This window comes from Streptopelia decaocto (genome assembly GCF_964273445.1).
Source record: "Streptopelia decaocto genome assembly, chromosome: 1".
Lineage (NCBI taxonomy): Eukaryota > Metazoa > Chordata > Aves > Columbiformes > Columbidae > Streptopelia > Streptopelia decaocto.
Genome location: NC_138663.1, coordinates 67,698,480 through 67,712,432, shown reverse-complemented (window position 1 = coordinate 67,712,432; position 13,953 = coordinate 67,698,480). Strand labels below are relative to the sequence as shown.

The 13,953-nt window shown below is 40.5% G+C and overlaps 1 protein-coding gene across 4 annotated transcripts in view; it reads right to left on the bottom strand.

Annotated features, from left to right (window-relative positions):
• The window catches only part of DNM1L (dynamin 1 like), a 35,550-nt gene extending 26,495 nt beyond the window's left edge, over positions 1–9,055 (bottom strand). For all 4 annotated transcript variants that reach the window (XM_082073666.1, XM_082073668.1, XM_082073667.1 and 1 more), the window contains exon 1: positions 8,831–9,055. In XM_082073666.1, the coding sequence (XP_081929792.1) occupies positions 8,831–8,932 (102 nt within the window). In that variant the 5' untranslated portion in view covers positions 8,933–9,055. The remainder of the gene's footprint in view (positions 1–8,830) is intronic.
• Positions 9,056–13,953: the final 4,898 nt, after the last annotated feature.

The following is a 13,953-nucleotide window of genomic DNA, read 5'->3' as shown; positions in this document are numbered from 1 at the left end:
CTTAAAATAAAAACCAAACAAAACAACAAAAAATAAACCAACCAACAAAAAAAAACACAGATGTTTCTGAAAGCAAGAATGTGCATTACTGCTATACAACCTCAATTCAGCTTACCAGTTCTGAAAGAACAGATTTGAGACTTCAAGTAAATCATAAAACAAGTCCTTAACTTGGCATGACATGAAATAAAAGCAGTGCTGAATACCTTTTAAATATCATACATTTAATGACATCTTGGCTGATTTTTCTAAAAATGAAAAATAGAGAACAAGCAACACAGCACCATCAGACAGCACGTTTCTACTAGTGCAGTAAGTCAAGACGGGAACATACTACATGAGAGCATTAGAACCTATTAAAATATGACGTATGCAGAAGCACAAAAAAAAATGTTGAAATACAAGGTCAAACCCCTAGAAAGCTTGAACAACAACAAATGATATCTTTCTTTTAACAGTTTACTGTATAACTATGGTATATGGCACAGAAAAATGCTGTTTTATCAACAATATCATTTGTCTCAATAGGTACATAACAAAACAATGCACGGTGCCTATTTTTCAAAGTAAATCTAATTAAATTTGACAGCAGTGAGGTAAACTGTCTAGTAAGAGTAGGGAGAAGGACAGGGTCACAGGAAACAAATAAAACCTTATTAAGATTTTTTTGCTTCAGAAGACTCCCCTAGAAAGCCATTAATAATTTTCTTCTTCAACTGACCTTCTCCAACTTTGGGCACCTTCCATGCAAGGAGTTTATGACAGGACATTGGGCACTGAAATCTTACCAAAGAGTAACTGAAGAACAATCTCACCAATGCACAAAATAGCTCTGGAAGCCTCCCTGAGAGAGCTCCTATTGTAGCATACTGTAGAACTGATATTACAGAAAGTGAAAAAAACAAATTTCAGAGCAACAAACCACAAACTATTTCTTAACCAACTTCATAATGTAAAACAAGTGGAATGCCTGCTCAGAAAGATGAGACATGCTAAAAGTTAATCAGCTGCATTGGAGCGGGGGAAGAAAAAAAATTGACGACAAAAAAAGAAACACCAGGGTTCCATTTCTTAAAAACATCTTGAACACCTTTTGAGCAAGATTTCTCACACATGGGTAGAATGATCACTCAGTCTCAAAGGGCTGGAGGTGACACTTAGATGAAGTAGCTTCTCCTGAACACATAACCAAGCAAAGAAGGGATCACAATAAATAGCTGAAGCCCTTATGAATAACCTCATAAAACAGGAAACCAAAATCCAAGAGACAAGTTGCTGTACACTACTACTCATGGTCTGGTCTTTCCAAAAGAGTGATATTGCAGGAAGCTGAGACAGGCACACAGCAAGCTACGTATGGAAATAAACCACTATGTCTTACACCACTCCCACAGTTATCTTTGGGTGTAGAAGGAACGATCTGGATCCTTTGCAAATGTGAAGGCACACATCAGATGAGACTACTACAGTGCTCCACACATCAGGAAATTCATTTCAAATTGCATTACATTCCCTTATTAAAGCAATCTGTTCTTGGAACATAATGCAGTATCTAATGACGCACTCCTTAATCTGAGCCCCACACACATCCATTAAAGAATTGTCTGGGCACGTGGTGGGAAAGAAGTAAACACAAAGCTGATCTTTTTCTGCCAGTGGGAGTAAGTGAGGGCTATAGGTCTGTTCAAAACACAAATTCAGTTCAGCCAGTCCTCCATACAACAGGTGTAGACAGAGAATAATACTGATGACCAAAGGTAGCACAGAACTTTTAGGGATAAGTCTGCAGCAGCACCAGGCTTGTTTTATCATCTCATTGAAATACTCGTCATGACTTTAAGCACAGACTAAAATCCATAAACTCATTTCATGATGGGTCCAGAAAAGCATTAATGAATTCTAACCTTTTCCTTTGGACCATAACTTGAAATATCTGTAAGTTGTGGTATCTAGAGGAACTTTATACAGATTGACCAGAAAAAAAAAAAAAAAAAAAAAGCGGCAAATATAGATCTTGCTGTCTCTTTAACCACTGTGTCAAACTTCCAGTGCTGAGTGTTTAACACTGTGCTCTGCTAACCACCGTCAGTCTTGCAGATAATCACCTGAGTTTGATGGATGGTAAAACCATTTTTCCCAGAAGTACTAAGATAAGAAGAGATGATACATACAGGGACTTAAATATTTTGTTTCAATACACACTGACAGTGTATATGATAAATTTTATCAGGTTTCTCACTGCCTCCTTAAGTTACATTTTCATCATTTTCAACATCATTTTCAGATTTATTTAAAACCATCAAGGAAGAAGGGTAGAATAACAGGGAAATGGTTGTGCACATACTGCCACAAATTAAAAAGCTGAAATCTGTAAAAACTGTGATCCACTCCAAAAAGCCAGCATCTTGACAGCGTAACAGTCCTAATGATCTTCTTGCTTCTGCCTCCCTATCTTTCTTTCCTTCTTTATTTGTCCCTGCATATTTCAAGTGTGTGCATTTCTTAAGTATCAAAAGGTATTTGCTCCAATCCATTACACTAATTCTTATGAGAAAATTTGGTTTGTAACCTGCTGTATTGCTAACCACATTTTTCAGGAATTCAGAAGCAGAAGACATCGGTGCATAACTTTATAATTGTCCAGCTTCATTAACAGCAAGAGATGTCACTTTCAAAAACATTTCATGGCTGTTGACAAGCCAAATGGAAGAGACTCTGTATTGAAAAATGTGATGTAACACTATGATCAACAATTCATGTTAATCCCATTTACTTCACTGCCTTTCTTATTCTTTTTTCCAAGTCCTCACTAGCTTTCCTAATTTTAGAAGACTTGCACCCTACACCCAACAGTGTGCAAAGATGCCTTCTCCATATCCAAGAGAGAACCCTAGACCAACCCTCTTCCACTACTGATAGTTACACTGCTCTTTGGGCCCTGTCTACAAGTACAAAGGCCTAGAAGACCCTGCTAGTGAAGACCAAGACAAAGATTGTAGCAAGTGCCTCAGTCTATCCCTTATTTAGTTACTAACTCTCCTGTCCCAGTCAGCAGCAAGGCAGTATTTCCTTTGTTTCTCTTTTCTTCTTGAATCGCTGGAAGTTCTTTTTGTTGACTTTGATGTTCCTCACCAGTTTCTACTCTAGCAAAAAGTTTGCTTTCTTAATACCATCTCTGCATATGCAGGGAGTATTTTTATATCCGTGAGCAAGCTTGTCCTCACTTCTACCTCCTGCACAATTCTGCTGCATTGATGCTTGGCCATGAGTTCCCTCCACACTGTTCTCCCCACACATCTACTTGTTTTCCTGAGCATTTGTATGGACTACGGTTTTTGTGCTCCAAGTAGGCTGTCCTTAAAGGCATGCCAGGTCTCTTGAGCTTCACTGCCCTGTAACACATCAGATCACATCAATTAGTTCATTAAATAAGCCTCAGCCTGCTGGTGTTCTTAGGAAGTCTGTCCAGCAAGAAAGCAGTAAACACAAGACTCACCCAGAGTCTCACTGCTGCACACAAACCACAGAATTTTTCACAGTCATTTACTCAGATTGTTGATTGCTGCATATTTCAAGTACTATTAAAATGATAATTGTATTGCCTGCAACAAATTTCAAGTCATCTTACAAGAATCTGCTGTCTTCTATCTTTATACTTCATACTTGCTTTGTGGAGCCAATGTAAAATAAATCATCTGTGGAAAAAAACTCCATAAGGAAACATGTCCAATAAACTACTGGGGGACTTCCAACATGAAAATTGGTTGAAAGTGGTGTAAAATTTGTTCATTGCTTTTGATAGGACAAACTGATGTTTTTATTATTTGATCCAATAGCAGAAGAACTGCAAGAAGCTCCTGCAACACAATGCAGATTTACTGCAGGACACCACAAGAAAGTAAAAAGGCAGAGACATCAGTATCCCCTATGACTTTTTCAGTGGCACAACCATAACAAATATTTGAGAATAATAATAACGAACTGCGAAGTAGGAGAGATTTATCAGTGTGGCATAATAATTCCTGAAGAATTCTCTTAAGAAAAGCAATCTATCTACTTTGACACCCAAAGCAGAATGGTGATGATTTTGCCATTTCTGTCATGTAAGAATTACAAAAGTCTTGCTGGCTAAATCATGCTCTTAGCAATACATACATATATGATTTACTAAATTTTAGATCTATTGTTGGGAAATATAAGTTAGCACATTTTTGCTGGGATCTCATCCACAGGAATATTACACAGATAGGTGCTTTGAAAAGCAGCTCTCTGCTATGCTGGAAGAGTTCAGCATGCTATAACTAAAGAGCAGCAAGATTTTTTTTTTCTTTCCTTGTTTGGAAAGTATGACTTATTCTGAACTAAAATGTCAACACACAAGCAGTTCCACAAGGGAACTGCTTTGGTTGGAACAGCTATTGAGGCAAAATTTTCCTATGTGAACTAGGGACACACAAAGCAAGGCTGATCCTAATCTGCCAAAAAATTTCAAAATGTATTTACTAATCAGAAGATAATTTTAAACTTATAAGCAGGCCTGATGAATTGTTGTAAGACATTCTTTGAAACAAAATTATAATTCTAGAAAGACTCTGAAGAGCCACAGGCTGATCTCGAGAAGGCAGTGAAACAAGCATAATGCACTTCTGGTTGATGCAAAATCCATTTTCTCTGTGAAAGATATTGTCTGGGTTACAAGACTGTTTTTCCTGCAGGCTGCTCCCCATTCACTTGAGAGCTTTCCTGAATCAGTCAGGAAAAAACTGGAATCCACAGGAACTCCCTCTATAAAAGACAGCTTACGTACAAGTAGTAAGGAAAGCCAGAATTTGTTAAAATTCTTCAGAAATCCTGTATTTATACCATATCTACATGTAGATACATGCCAAACAACAGCAAATAGATAAAAGATTTGCAGATGTATTATTTCACAATACATCAGTTCCCAAAGTCCTCCAGTAATTCACTCAAGAAAAAAAAAACTTCATGTAATTAGAAACAATGAGTACAGAACTTCTATAAGTTAGGTCATGGAATTGTGGTATTTGAAGATCCAAATTTCAGAGCTTTTTGACTGACCTTTGACAGCATTGCTTATACTTTTATATTGATTACTTTTTCGGTAAAATGAATCAAAACAAAGTCAAATTGTATTTTCGAATTTTAAAAATGAAAATGAACAAGATTAAGAGGACCCTGACAGCAAGCACACAAAATGGGGGGGTGGGGGGCGAGACACATAAACCCATTTCTTTCACATCCTTCTACAACTATGTATTCTCTTCACTCTTCCAAAATAATTGGGTATTTGCAAACAATAAAATCAGTATCTTAATTTAAAATATGATTAATATTGTTTTCATTATCAACAATATGTAGAGATTAAAGGCAGAATCACAGTTATTAGACCAATAAATTTATTTTAATTCACATAAAGTCTACACATAGACACAGTGAAAATGCCATCCTTCCAATCATATAAGCCTCCAGGACCTAAAAATTATCCCTATTCAGAAACTGAGAGGGCCCATCAGAGAAAAGAAATGCAGAACGCCAAATGTTTGCTCTGTATAACCCCAGCAGAAACACTGTATTATGTCTGGTAAATGTAAACAGCTAATTAATGTCAGTTTTACTTTGCTGCTTGCCTGAAACAGACACCAGAACAGTTAAATCATGATTTAACAGGAGGAAGGGATGGCAAAAAGGAAAACAGTTATGCCCAAAACCAGATACAATGAATGCCAGATATCAAAACAAACAAAAAACCACACCAGGAAGTTTGCAAAATATTTGGGAGAAAAACCAAGCTCTCCCCAGCCAGCAGATCCAGCACTGGAGCTATGCTCTAGTTACATCCCGTTTTACAAATGTAGATATAAACATCTTTTGGCATCTGCTTGAAATCCCCAGCAAGATTCCTGGTCCGAAGAAATAAACCAAACACACACATACAAACTGAAGAGAGGAAGGAGGAAGATACTCCCATGTTGAGCTTGGTATGGGTTTTTTTCCTGGTTGCTTGGTACAAGCTGGAGTTTCTACCACCAAAAACTGGCTTTTTGCCAACACAATGTAGGATACATTGAATAAACTGAATAAGGTGAAATGGCTTACATTTCTGTTCCACTGACCTTCCTTGACAGAGAAAGGTCACAGAAGCTCTGTAGAGCACCCAAAGTTTAAGACCACAGTGCCAGACTCTCTCAAACCAAATAAAGCAGCCACTGGATTCTTCTCCTCAACCCAGAAGCCAGGACCGTACATTAACTTCCCATTTCTGTCATCTTCTTAGCAGCCAAATTACCATCCTAACCGTTTAGCCTAACAGGACATAGTTATACATATTCAAATACTCATGCTGTTATCTCAGGTCAAGAAACCTTCCTCCCTGGCAACAACAATTGGTTTAGCATTGAAATATCAAACATGATACTGAATCCAAACAGAAAAAAAAAAAATGTCATGCTCATCTGTGAGCTAATCACAGAGGCTAACAAAACAGTTCTTTTGGATGGAAACATCCAACAAAACAGTCTGTGTTAAATATTGTAAACTGCATCTCCCCATTTAAAGTCCCAAAAGGGCACTAACTGAAGACTGAGCAAATATACACCTGGAAGGTCATTTAAAAATCTCAATGTGAATTTCATTAGTTGTTAGATCAATTTCACCATGATGTCTCTACTAGAATCAAGGAAGGGGACGTGGGAAATAGAAAATACCCAAAGCTAAATTAAGGATTAATAGCAGTTCCTAGTTCTACATACTCTAGAAAAGAAATAACTTGATGTACAGAAGTAGAAATAAATGAGAACTAAAGAAATACACAAGCACAAAACAAAAAAAGGGTAGAGAAGAGATACAGAAGACAAGTGGAAAAAATAAACAGCAAAAACTACTTTAAACGGCTTTTTTTTTCTCCTTGTTGCAAATGTAAAAGTCATTTAAGAACAGCAACAGGTAAACTGGAAGGGGAAAAAAGCATAAATCAATTAACAGAGAGTTACAGAATTCTTAACTGGTAGCATTTGTTTCCTACAAAGAAAAATGGAGGTGCAAAATTCAAAATTGTTTGTGGAAAGTATTAAAAGACAACTGCATATGCCCGTAGGCTACAAAAAACAAAACAAAACAAAACTGTGAACAAACTTAAAAGGCCACACAGCAGTTAACCAAAAATATCTGAAAACATCAGATCTCAGGTGATATTTGAGACATCTACAAATAAATAACAAAATTTTATTTAAATTCTTTTAAGACTAATTGCATAAAATAACGATCTGCAGAATTATCATGTCAGTAAAGACAGTTATTTCTTCCAACAACCACGACTAAAAAAAAACAACAACCAACCAAAAAAAAACCCCACAACAACAAAACAAAAAAAAAAACACCCAAGCTTGCAAACATCTTGCTATATATTTTCCTGGTGTCCCTAAAGGACTTTTTTTTCTGACATGCTAAGAAATATCATACTTATTCAAGTGTTTTTATGAATATACCGAATACAGTACTGTATGGATATTAATACTGATGGGTAGGGTACTGAAGTCAAATGAAAGTCAATACTGTCTCAATTCAGTACCTACTGTATACATGAAAAGTTAAGTAGGACAAAGTCGTTTAAAAGGATGATAATTTTAAAAGTGCCACTTCAATGCATTTCATAAAGTGAAATAGAAACTTTATTAATTTTACATAGAAAAATGCCACACCTCTGCCCTGAACTTTCTGTTGCAGAACTAAACAAACAAACAAAAAAAAAAGCAGCAAACAACAACAGGGAAAAAAAAAATATTCAAGTATTTTTAAAAAATTTTACAAAGTGGCTGATATAAAGTCAATTAATCTTACGTGATTTATATTGGTAAAACACAGTGACAGCTAGTTGCCTCACAACCACTTGGCCACTGTAGTTGGCTTTGAGCACACCTATTCCATGCTTCGGCAATGTGCAAGTTTAACATACAGCTCACATGTTTTAAGTCATATAATGAAATATCTGGCTGCAAAGTAGTTAGCATTACTGTTTTAGGTAGGCAGGCTATCGCCAAACAACATCACATGTTCAATAAACACTGTTAATTTCACAGAAACAGAGAGATGCATTGACTTCCAGTTTTAGCTGTGTTTAACGTTTTGTTTTCAGTTGCCTTGCAGTTGCCTTGCAGTTCTGGTCACACACGTTTTGCTGCCACAAGTTTTGCTGAACAGATGTGAAGGGGTCTGAGCTACCTTCGGGCCCAGCAGCAGCACTATCGGGCTGAGGCGCACACGTTGTAACTGTCACAGCCAACACTGGCTGGTTGTGCCTCTCACCTTCGCTCCCCATCATCACCCATCAGCTACGACAACGAGGTCGAAACGGCAGAAGAACTTGCAGCGAGGCAAAAACGACCCCCGCCCGCGAGGTGCTGTTCCGCTACCGCATCCCTCCTTTTATTTGTTCAGCCTTCACTTCACGGCAGCTGTCACGGAAGGGAAGCCACCGACTGGCGATGGCGGTCACGCTGAGGCACCGGGCCGGTAAACGGCCCCCTGGTCCGGGGGACCGACGCGGGGCCACGGGAAAGGGAGGGACGGGCCGTCCCGGCCGCCCTCGAGAGCTCCTCGGCCATTCAAACCGCAGGAGCCCAGGGAGGGAATGAAGGCGGGGGGGGAACGCGGGCAGCCAAGGGCGTCCCCCCTTGCCCTTGGAGGAGGCGTCCGCGGGTCAGCAGCACCCGAGGCACGATGGACGCCTCGACTTTGCCCTCAGGGAGGTGAGGGCCGGCACCGCCCGTTCCCCCGCCTGGCCTGGCCTGCCCGCCGCCCCGCCCCGCCTCACCTGCGTGCCCACCACCACGATCTGCGGCAGCTGGATGATGTCGGCCCCCACCGTGTTGAACACATCCTGCAGCTTGTTAATGACGGGGATCAGCGCCTCCATAGCGGCGCGGGGAGGGCAACGGCCGGGGAAGGCGTTGGCGATGAATGGGCGCGACGGGCAACGGCTCCCGTCAGCCGCCCCCTGCGCCTGCCGCCATTGGAGCCGGCCCCCGCGCACGGCGCGGCTCCCAGCAGGCTGTGCGCGCCCGCCGGGCGCTGCGCGGCCGCGATCGCCGGGGGGCATCATGGGAGTTGTAGTGCAGGGGGAAAGCCTGAGAGCGCCCTCTGGGCCGGCGCCGGGGAGGGTGAGCTGTTGCCTGGCGAGCGGCCAGGGGCCGAAGGCATTTGGAGATCATAGAATCATAGAGTCATTTTGGGTGGAAAAGACCATTAAGATCATCAAGTCCAAACATAACCTAAATCTAACACTAAACCATGTCCCTAAGAACCTCGTCTAAACACCTTTTAAACACCTCCATGGATGGTGACTCAACCACTTCCCTGGGCAGCCTGTTCCAGTGCTTGACAACCTTTTCCATGAAGAAATTTTTCCTAGTGTCTAACCTGAACCTTCCCTGGTGCAACTTGAGACCATTGCCTCTTGTCATGTCACTTGCTACTTGGGAGAAGAGACCAACACCCTCCGTGCTACAAGAGCAACAGCTACAACACAGTTGCAGACAGCGATAAGATCTCTCCTCAGCTTCCTTTTCTCCAGGCTAAACAGCCCCAGTTCCCTCAGCTGCTTCTCATCAGATTTGTGCTCCAGACCCCTCACCAGCTTCATTGCCCTTCTCTGAACTCCCTCCAGCACCTCAATGTCTTTTCTGTGGTGAGGGGCCCAAAACTGAATACAGGATTCAAGACGTGGCCTCACCACTGCCAAGTACACTTCCGTATTCCTGCTGGCCACACTATTCCTGATACCAGCCAGAATGCTCTTGGCATTTTTGGCCACCTGGGCACACTGCTGGCTCATGTTCAGCTGGCTGTCAATCAACACCCCCACATCCCCAGATCAGACAGCATAGTCTCTGTAGTCTTGTATTACAAGCCATTCCCAGGCTTTATTCTCTTTTTTGGTGCGATGAAGCTGATCCCCTCTGGGCATAACCAGTAGCAGTCCAGCTGGCAAGTTGAGGTGCCACAGGCAGCCCATGTGGGGCAGGCAGGCTCATGGCTGCCTGAGGGCAGCTGCTGTAGGTAGTTGGCAGCCAGCAGAATGAAGTGGCCACATTTATTCAAGGCACTATGTCTTGAAAACCCTTGAAAAGCAGGAAACAACCGTGTGTCCTCACTGCCCTCACTGCTGCTTCACCAGGTGTGGTGGTGCTGTTGCCTGAATAAAGCGAGGAAAGGTGCTAAATGGCAAATTGCTGGACCTTGTCAGCCTCTGGTGTCACAAAGCCAACAGAGCAGGCAAATAAAACTGCTGGGGGCAGCAAGGAAGCATTAGGGAGGTCTTTTTGAGGATGGAAAAGAATCATAGAAGATCTGGTCCTACAAATGGTACAGCAAAAAGAACCTTCTCCCATTTCTGTTTACATATTGAGAATTACAGTGCACACATTTAAAACAGCTATTTATTCTGTTTGCTTTTTTGTGGATATTTTTGTTTTCACTGCAAATCTCTGAATGTGAAATGTTTATATACTCAGATGCACAATTGTAGATTTGGTTGAGGAGTCTGGCAGGGTTTGGGAACTGGGAAACTAAGGGAGACCTAATACTCAGCTGCATTATACAAGAAGATAGAGTGAAGCTAGAGAATGACTTGTGATGTGAGATCATAACAAATAGGCTGTCTGATCTCTAAATGTTTTTCCCTTGAGTGCATTTTCTCAAAGATAAATTATGAATACGCTAGCACAGAACTGAATTCTTGCTATATCCTTTCTTGTAAGCCAACAACGTAAAAATGCTTCAGAAAGTTTCAAGTTCTGGAGGATATTAGATTTTACATTCTTATTTTATACAAGTTAACCTCTTCCCATCTTCATGTCTTGAAACCCTCAGATGTTGAAGAAAAGAGCATACAAAGGAAATATGTTCTTACCTATATATCTTTACAACAAAGTTTCTTGTTCTTACCTAGGAAATTTCACACTGCTTGTCAGAGGACTAATATTTCGTGATGAAAGCATAAAGATGGCTAAGCAAATTCTAACACTCAAACATTTATGTATTCAGCACATAGAGAAGCAGGTAATACATGTAAAACTTTGTGAAAAAGGTCCTGAATGACTTATTGATGAGGAGGCATGATTTTCCAGTAGTTTCATCCATTGGCTTTCAGTGTGCTGGCGCCGATTGCTCTCAGAGATCATCAATACCAGGATGCCATTTGGCATCTGCCTCTCCGGCTTCCAGGACAATGATGAAAGTTCCTTGCATTGTACACCTGACACAGCAAAAAGTCTTTCCAAAGGGTTTGCCATTCCCTGTGTAGCACGGAGTCTTGTCTCCTCTCCTTCCTTGAGTCCCTGGAAGAAAAAGAAATTTTAAAAAAGGCATCCATATAGAAGCTGCTGGCACCTAAAGTAGGTAGATAACACTAGCTTATTTCTCTGTGTGATTCTCTTCTCTTGCTGCTTTAATTTTGCCATATGACCTCATGGACACCACTGTGAAATACAGCAAGTGCAACCTGTTTTCTGTTTTAATTTAGACCAGAAGTGGGACAGCTTGGAAAGAATGTAGAACTGGAAAAGGGGTCAGAGAGGGACAGCAAGGATGATGAAAGGTGTGGAATAGCTTCAATTTCAAGACCAACTAAGCAATCTAGGAGACTTCACTCTACAAAAGAAATGGTGAAGGGCAGGGAGGGTTAGAGGTCTTTGTAATCATTAGCAGCCTGGAGCAGGTAGAAGAGCATCAGTTTTGTTTACTCTCCATTCCAATAAAAGTACTTCAAGAGCATCTAAAGAAACTAGAAGGAGCCAGGTCAGAACAAAGACAGTATCCCTTCATGAGTGGGTTGTTCTGTTCGTTGCCAAAGGATGTTGTAGACCGTAAAAGTTTAAATTGATTCAGGAGGTGTTTAAGTGTAAGGAAGAGAAATGTATGGCACGTAAATAAATAGGTATGTAGGAATCAAATCTAGTTCTGAATGTTTCTGGGATGACAATGTTTGGAAACTGGGACAGTCTCATGCAGAAGCACCATGAGTACTTGCCCCTTAGTCTGTGCCATTATGGCTATTCTTAGAATTTAATCAGTCTAATATTTCAAGAAGTATACAGAGAAAATATCGGTTGCTGAACTGAGTTGAGATAATGTAGCCTGCCCAGCAGAGATGTTGAAAGGCCTGTCAAGGGCTGGATATATCCAAATGGAGGAGCACAGTGCAGAGGGAGGAAGTGAATTAATGAAAGAAAGCAGGAAAAAAGTACTAAAGAAGATATAAGACTAAGAAACATCAGAATGCAAAGTTGAACTCATTGTACATTTCTGGCTAAACAGTGAGAGCCAGAAATGCCTCTGCTATGGAGTGTCATGTCCTGCACCAACTTACAAACTTCAGCGCTTACCTCAGCTCAGTTGAGGATAGTGCCAAAGCAGTGAACATTTTAACAAGCAGTGGTCAACTGTAGCTTTAACTTTCCATGGCCAACCTATGTTCTACTGAGCAAGAAAAATCAAAGATCTGATAAAAAGCAGTAGTAGTCAGACTGGTTATTTATCAAATGTTAATTGACATGAGGAAACAGGAGCTGCCACACTGAATCTGACCTTATATCTATCTACCTCAGAATCTCATCTCTAAGACCATCCAGCATCAGCCCTCAGGGGAAAACATAAAAATAGAGTAATAAGATCTTCTGATTCCAAAATTTGTGTTAAATAATGTTGATATTGCTGTAAGATCTGAGTAGACAGTTCAATATTTCTTCCATTTAATGTTACTTGAAACAAGATTGCTTTATTTGCCATATAATGGGGCTTTTTTGTCCCATCACACAAAATTCTTGGCCCCAATGACATCCTGTGACAGTAAATTTCATGATCTAATTATGCATAGTGCAAAAACCCCAATTTGGTGTCAGTTTTAAATTTGTCATCTTCTAATTTCATTATAAGCTGCCTTGGTTTTATGTTTGAAGTCAAGAGAACAAAATCTCCAGTCTTTCTTCTCCATGATATGAATTTCTTTATAGTTTTGCATCATCTGCTTCTGTTTTTGCTCGGATAGCTGGAGCCTCTTTATGTTGACATACTGACAGTAGTGGACAACTCATTTGCCATTTAGTTCATGCCAGACAAGGAAACCACAAACTAGCACCTCAGTAAAGCATATTTCCTTGCCATTTTAATTGTTTGCAGAAAGAAACATGATTACTGTACTAAAATGTATCAAGTATGTAACATAACATTTGAGCTGCATACATAGTCATACTACTTTGTGCTCCACAAAAATCATTAGCAAAATACTTCTCTAAGTTATTCCTTGCTAGCGTCGCCCTTTGGAATCATGCAATACAGTGGTTACACGGGTCTGGCAGAGCCTGATTTTTATGTGAAGCCAAACTGGTGTTCTTGTGTTCTCCAGGGCAACCTCATCACAGAAGTAACACATTCTCATAGCACTTAACACCAGACGTCTACACAGTGAACACCATTAGAAGCTGAGATAAATAAATTCCTGAAATCCTTTGATGAAATGACCCTTCGTTTGGATGTTCTACAGAGATTTCCCAAGCTGATGGATTGCTAAACCTTGCTCTTTTTTTCCAGAAGCAGCAGAAATCAGAGGTTTCAAATCCATAGTGCAGGGATTCTGCTGAACTGCCAAAGCAAGCTCTCCTACGCCCTTCAGCTGGCTGTAAGAAGGTCACAGTGCTGATAGGAATCCCCGAGTTACGTGTTCCCTGGGCTGAGACCTCATCTCTGGCAAAACAAAATAATCCTGGTGCAGGGATGCAACTTTGCTGGAGAGTATGATGAACTAAATAACTGAGAGTTCCTTATATTTTCTCACTCTGTCCACAGGGAAGTTTTTTATCTAAATTCATTGAATGTTGGAGGTGTTACACAATTTTTCATAATCATGCTTGCAAAATTGAAAGCAGGTTTAAAGTCAAG